The 6900-nt window shown below is 41.8% G+C and overlaps 1 protein-coding gene across 1 annotated transcript in view; it reads left to right on the top strand.

Moving 5' to 3' along the window:
* The window catches only part of SPEF2 (sperm flagellar 2), a 127684-nt gene extending 124919 nt beyond the window's left edge, over nt 1-2765 (top strand). The window contains exons 34-36 of the mRNA XM_018563455.1: nt 788-961; nt 2331-2522; nt 2688-2765. Of these exons, the coding sequence (XP_018418957.1) occupies nt 788-961; nt 2331-2522; nt 2688-2765 (444 nt within the window). The remainder of the gene's footprint in view (nt 1-787; nt 962-2330; nt 2523-2687) is intronic.
* Nucleotides 2766-6900: the final 4135 nt, after the last annotated feature.

The raw sequence follows: 6900 nt of genomic DNA, 5'->3' as shown, positions 1-6900 counted from the left end.
TACTGAAAATTAAACCCGAGCCACACTCGGGAATACCGCCATGGAGGTTAGTGGGTGTATTTAAACATTATTTTGGGCTATACTCGTCTTATACGACGAGTATAGCCCAAAACCTATGTTTTAACAGAAAAATTAGGGGGTCGTCTTATACGCCCAGTCACCTTATACGCCCAGTCGCCTTATACGCCGGCAAATACAATAACCTCTAGCCCTAAATTTGGTGACCATACACTGTGCCAATTTCGATTGGTTCTTGATGAACCGGATGAATTTCGCACAGTGGGTGGCCAGCTTTACCCTCAGCCTAACCCCAATGTTGGACTTGATGGACTAATGTCTTTATTCAACCTCAAATACTATGTAACTATGTAAAGGCTAGAAATAATCTTGTTACCCACAATAGGTACAATGAAAATTGTTCACATATTGGTGTCAATATGAAATGCTCCTAAACTTTTCTGTGCAAATATAGACAAACGGCAGATATGACAATCACTGACAATCAAAACCGTTATATGTACTGAAATGTCTGTACTGAAAACCAATCTGCTAAACGGGGACCCTCTTTCATGCTATCCTCCCTACATAGAGAAGCTTACCAGAAGTGTATACCACAGCACTATACAGAGTGCATAGATTGGTCTAATCAGTCATTGCACATACTAGGGCCAGTTTTATTGAAAGCCAGCTAACCTACTTCTGTCTTTTTCCACATATTATATAGAGACAAGTGTTTATGCAACTTTTATATGATAAACTTAAATAACTGTTTGTTTTCTATTTTTAGTTTTTCTTCGACTTGTTCGCCAACCAGAAAACACAGCCTGCTCAGCTTCACTATGTGGATATGTTGTTATACTTTGCCTCCCATCCAGATCCCACAGAAGGATTCTATAGAGCACTCAGTGTAGTTATTGGAAAGCCAATAGTCATTAATACAGTTGACAACTCGCTTGTAAAGGTAGAGAGCACATAATCTTTCTAAGTTCTTATTACACTTCTTCTAACGAATAGCTTGTTTCTATGTTAGAATATGTTTATTCTGTAGAGATTGTAAACTGGATTTCACACCATAATTTAAAGTTCACCTTTAATAGAAACTGTCCCATGCAGACAAGGGGCCGCTGTAGTTTAAATTGCATCGTGCTGTTTGTAAAAATTAAGTTAGATGGAAATGCTGAACCTGTAGGCCATTTCTGCTCCAATGCAGCCTGGGTAATATGTTGTCATCCTTACATCCTGGCTTAAGCTGAGTATACACTGAGTGAATTTTAGCCAGTTCTTGATAACCCAGCCAAATGTACTCAGTGGATGGCTCTGTTTGCCAGCTTCTGCCTGACTTCCTTTGATCGGAAAGATCCAGCAGGGCCGACTGTCAAAATTCAGTAGTCACAGTGGAGTTTCCTCCATCTACAGTGTTTAACAAGGATGGCGAAATCCATCAGATTTTTTCAGCCCAAAAGCTAAAGAAAAAAAATCTGCAAATGTAAACCCAGCCTTATTTCCTTCCTGCCCCCGGCTATATCTCGAACCTTGTCTCAAAGTATCACCCTAACCGTCCCCTCCGCTCTTCGATAGAGATCCTCCTTCTTTCCAGCGCCCTCGTTACCTCCTCCCATGCTTGCCTCCGGGAATTCTCTAGAGTCTCTCCCATCCTCTGGAACTCTTTACCACAACCTGTCTGACTATCTCCCACTCTGACTAGGCTATCCCTTAAGACTCATCTCTTCAGGGAAGCCTATCCCACCTCAACCTAACCACTCAACCATCACGTTCTCAAACAATTCATCCCCACACAGCTACCTCCTCATGTATCCTCCCTTTTAGATTGGAAGCCCTCACGGGCAGGGCCCTCCTTACCATCTTGTCTTGAATTATATTGTATATTGTAAACCGCTGCGCAAACTGTTGGCGCTATATAAATCCTGTATAATAATAATTTCCAGGAAACAGCAGCAATTAGCTCTCAAATGAAATGCATGCTGTACATGTCTGTGGTCAATCCTAATAGCCTACACAACACATCAGGTGCTAACTACTGTATATGCTAACAGGATAAATTCTAAATTAAGCCCGTGCACAATGCTATACACTCTTACATATTTCTATCAAACCTTTGCATAAAAACAGGAATGTTTGGTTCACATAATGTATATTGCAATACATGTTCAAGCTGATCAACTGCGTCAAGGTAATCCCTCTCTGTCCGGTCCCTACTACTGTGCTAAATGGCAACTATCTGTATCAGTAATTTTATCTATTAGCTATTTCCTATAAATATACATGTATATTTTGAGCATTAGATTCATGTATGTTTTTTTAATCTCCAGTCTGTCCCAAATATGGGTATTTTTGAAGACGGTAATGGAATTATAAGTAATGAGGAGGACTTGCTGAAGAACACAGAGGAGGTCACTGTCACAGTGCAGGAAGTCCTGCAGGTGTTGGAGCATGGAAATGTATATGATGGGGAGAGCCATAGATTCCACTCACGTGAAAAACAAACAAGTAGTTATTACACGGTTAGTAAAATCATTGGGCTTTATAGGTAAACTGCTGCCAGTATCTTTAGTTAAGTACTTTAAATCTCAACTCCAGCAAAGGAGAACAAGCCAGTGTTTAAATCATGAAACCCTGGCTGCTGTGCTCACATCCTCTCCTATGGGGACAGTGACTTATACTCACAGTGTGATGATGCCGTGCATGTCAATGTGAATAAGGTCACTGCATCATTGAGGACCATCAACTGCCAGGAGAATTTCTGAAGGGGAGCAGGATCCTTACTGAACACATTGGAAAACGCTAAGTATATAAAACAATTCAGGTATATAAAACAAATAACAGTGGAGGGGGTTGAACCCTGAGTTGGGCTTTGATGAGAATCAATCATAGTTGGGCTTATGCAGTTTGAATATCCAGTTGATAATTGCTGTAGCTGTGCAGGCTTACTTACAAGATAAAATATTTAAATATTGCCCCTATAGTTAGATTTATCTTGCCAGAGAGATAGCTCAAGGACCGAGAATTAGAGGTGAAGGTGCATAACAATATTAACCCCTTCGTGACTGACGACGTACAGTGTACGTCGCCAGCATCGGGGCTGTTTAAACAGACTCCCGCCGGGAGAGACTTTTGCCGCCGGGAGGCTGTTGAAACTTGTAAAGCCGACTAAAATGAAGTGCGATATGCACTTCAATAGCTCATTTCTAGTGTAAAGGTGACACTGGGGGTCTTTTGACCCCCCCAGCATCACCTTAAAGAGTACCTGTCACCCCCATGTGATAGCAGTCAAAGTAAAGTAAAACAAAAAACAGTTTTTAAAATTAAAATGAAATAAAATAAATCTAATAATAATCAAAAAAATTTTTAAAAGTCCCCCGCCCCCGCTAACACGCGCATCGCCACGTAAACACGCGTCGGGTGCGCCTACGTATGAAAACAACGAATGCGCTACACATGTTGGATATTGCCGCGCACGCCGGAGTGAGAGCAATAATTCTAGGGCCAGTATTTTGGGGTATCTCTAAAATGATGACCTGTGGGGGCTTTTAAAGCGTCTTCTGTGGACTTTGTGGGGTACTGCAGTTTTTCGCCGTTTCGTAAATAACAGAGGCATGTAGCTGTTTACATTAATCCTAACTCCATCTATTTGATCCTGCTGTGCACACTCAGAAACTTGGAAACAGCTGTGCATTGAAAATCAGCATATAATCAATTACTAGACATGTGCGATTCGTTTCGTTCCGAATTTCCATTTCCGAAATTCGGTAGCGGTAGTTCGAACGTTCGTTTCGTTTTCTGGTCTTATTCGTTTCTTATTCGTTTCGTTCGTTGGAGCAAAGTGACATTAGAGAAGGAGAAAAATATTTTTTCCCCCTCAAATGTCACTTTTGCTGCAAACGAACGAAACGAATAAGAAACGAATAAGAACAGAAAACGAAACGAACGTTCGTACTAACGCTTCCGAATTTCATCCGAATTCCGAATCCGAATTGACTTTCACACCCGAATCCTGAAAAACGAAATAACACATATCCGAATTTAAAACGAAACGAAACTAAACGAATTTTTTGGCAGTGCACATGTCTATCAATTACTAGACAGATCAGTAGTAATCATACAACTACAGCTAAATAAGGAGGCAAATTGAAATGTTTGCAAGTAAGGCTGCATGGATTGAACCATTTAAAATTGAAATTTCTGGATGCAAACCAAATACAGCCCCCAACCTCCCTCCCTTGCTTGCAGTCGGGATCCCAGATAGAGTTTTTAAAATGACTTGTTTCTTGCAAAAGCAAAAAAAAACTTTCTTTGCTTTTGTGATGTCATCACAGGGCTCCATAAAATTCTTGCAGGAACCGCAGCCAGAAGGAGGAATCTGCCATATGCTCTACGCCCAGCCCCTAGGCAACTATGACCTGCAGACTGCCAATTTGTGGAGCAGGGAGAGGCAGGGATAGGTAGAGCTGGGCTGTAACAAGGAAACAATACTCCAAAGGATATCACAAGTTGGCAAAATAAAACCCTGAAACTTCTTCATTATTTTTTAAAGGGCAGGTAATTGCACAATCTTAATTAAAAGAGACTGTAATTACTTGTCAATGTTCACTAAGCGAGCCAAAGAAGATAAGCCCTTCCAATCATTGTATCGGTGTATGTGTCACTGGTCTCAGCATCATTAATTCATTTGTTCTTCTCTACAGAGTATCCAGCACATATTCAGTGAAATAAATCCGGATGGTGATGGTGCAGTGCCTGTTACCTCTCTTCTCAAACACCCTGCTTTTTGTGATATTGTTGAAAGCTGTAAACACTATAAATTTTCGGTAAGTAAATATATAGGATATTCATTTGACCTTGTTTCCACTCACAGCTTACAGGAGAACTATGAGGTGAGTGATTTTCACGCATCCCCATAGTTAGAGCCGACCTGTGACAAAGAAGCAGTCACAGGTCGGCTCTATCGATCGGGAAGTCAGCAGAAACATGCCGCCAATCCGCTCACTTCCCGATCATCTTCCTGCAGTTAACGGTGACGGTCAGTCACTGCTCCCCGCAGGGATTCCCCCCTCCCCTCTCCGATCCTCCAGCGATGAGTGGAGGAATGAACAGAACTAGATAGGCAGAGCCCGCTGTCACTCACGCAGCTGGGTGGATCTCAACAGTATTGTCGTGATCCATCCCAGCTGTGGCACTCTCAGTATATTGCGGGCAATAGCCCACGATATACTGAGCTTTGGGTCACGGGAGGAGGTTAGTATATGTCCTCCCGTGACCCTTAAGAGAACTATGGGGAAAAACACTTACCCCATAGTTCTCTTTTAAACAGTTTAATTGTGATGATATTCTTTGGACTTTTATATCTGCTGGAACACCAGATTAATGCCTGATCTCCACAAATTAATGCAGTTCTGTATTCATTAACACATCATTAAATGTATTTTCTTAATTGCATTAAATAGAAACCAATTTCCCAAATGTTTGTCTTTATTGTGTTGCAGGACATCCAGATCATACTACAAAAATCCAAAGTAACACACTCCAGTGAAGGAGACACCGTGACTTCCAGCGTCACTGGAGTATAATACACACATATTCTGCAAGAATTCTGCCAGCAACAATATATGTTACTACTGGAAAGGATTTTCACAATTGTATTTGTGCCTGACAATTAATTTGAAATGTTTAAGTGTATCAGATCAGCTCCTTACCTAAGCCAAAGCGCCTACCCTGTGTTGAGCTGCCATTATCTGGTTCTTGCCAGCAGTGCTAGCCTTGGGGCAGTAATATGCAGGTGTTTGGAGAACTGGCCCTGGTACTGCCCTGGTCTTTAATTAAAAATATTTGCAAAATTCAGCATGGATTACTATTAACTGTTACTGAGTTTTCTTTGGTGACACAACTGAAGTCCAGGCATTCTCCACAGATCACCTATCTAATCATATGCATATTCAAGCAAATCACCACCATTGCCCGGGAAATTAGTATGCATCTAGATAAATCAAATGAATCCGCGTTCTTATCCACACAATTAATACCCCCACAAATTCAGCAGCAGTGACAAAGTGTATAAAAATGTTAAAACCTTTACCCAAAATACTCCAAAATTAATTACACCGCGCTTACTGTCATCAGAAAAATAAAATCACACATATATACATAAGAACCAAGTGTCTAAGTGATAATTAACTCCTCAACCCCACACGCTCAAGGTCCACGCCTCATAAACAGACCACATCACATACAAAATTCGTAAACATATTTATATATGAAACACAAAATGTCCAGTGTATTGAATAATTATATCATTCACTATGTCCCACTGTAAAAGTTCTGCCTGCTCCCAGGGGCGTCCTGAGGGTGGGTGTCACCCGGAGCGGAGACTGGGTGACACCCCGCCGTGAGGTCATCGCGCATTCGCATGACATTGCTGCGTGAATGCGCGATGACGTAATTGCGCATGCGAGGTCGTCTTATGGACGCCGGCAGAAAGAGGAGGGGACGTTCACCTGGCGGGATGAAGTATGCCGCCGGGTACCCTCCTCTCTCCTGACACTGTCAGGCTCTCGGTCCATGACAGAGTGCTCGACTTTTCATAGGGGGGTGACACCAAAATGACTGTCAGTCATTTTGGTATCACCCCCTCCAATGGTGGCACCCCCTTGTGACGTCACTGCCTGCTGCTGGGTAACACTGGGTCCCAATGCAGTCAGTAAGCCAATAAACGTATAGAGGCTGGAGTCTAAAAGTCCTCAGCAGGGAAGTTTATTGTACTCAGTTAGTGACAACTTTTTCACAAACAGCACTGAGTCTTCTTAAGCCAGCTAGTAACAAAAAAACATAAACAAAAAGCCTATCTCTGTCAGAGATCTACCTAAACATAGAAAACAGTTTCACACT

The sequence above is a fragment of the Nanorana parkeri genome, unplaced genomic scaffold (assembly GCF_000935625.1).
Source record: "Nanorana parkeri isolate BGI_ZX_2015 unplaced genomic scaffold, ASM93562v1 scaffold666, whole genome shotgun sequence".
NCBI lineage: Eukaryota > Metazoa > Chordata > Amphibia > Anura > Dicroglossidae > Nanorana > Nanorana parkeri.
The sequence above is the reverse complement of the archived record's forward strand: the minus strand, read 5'-3'. Positions and strand labels throughout refer to the sequence as shown.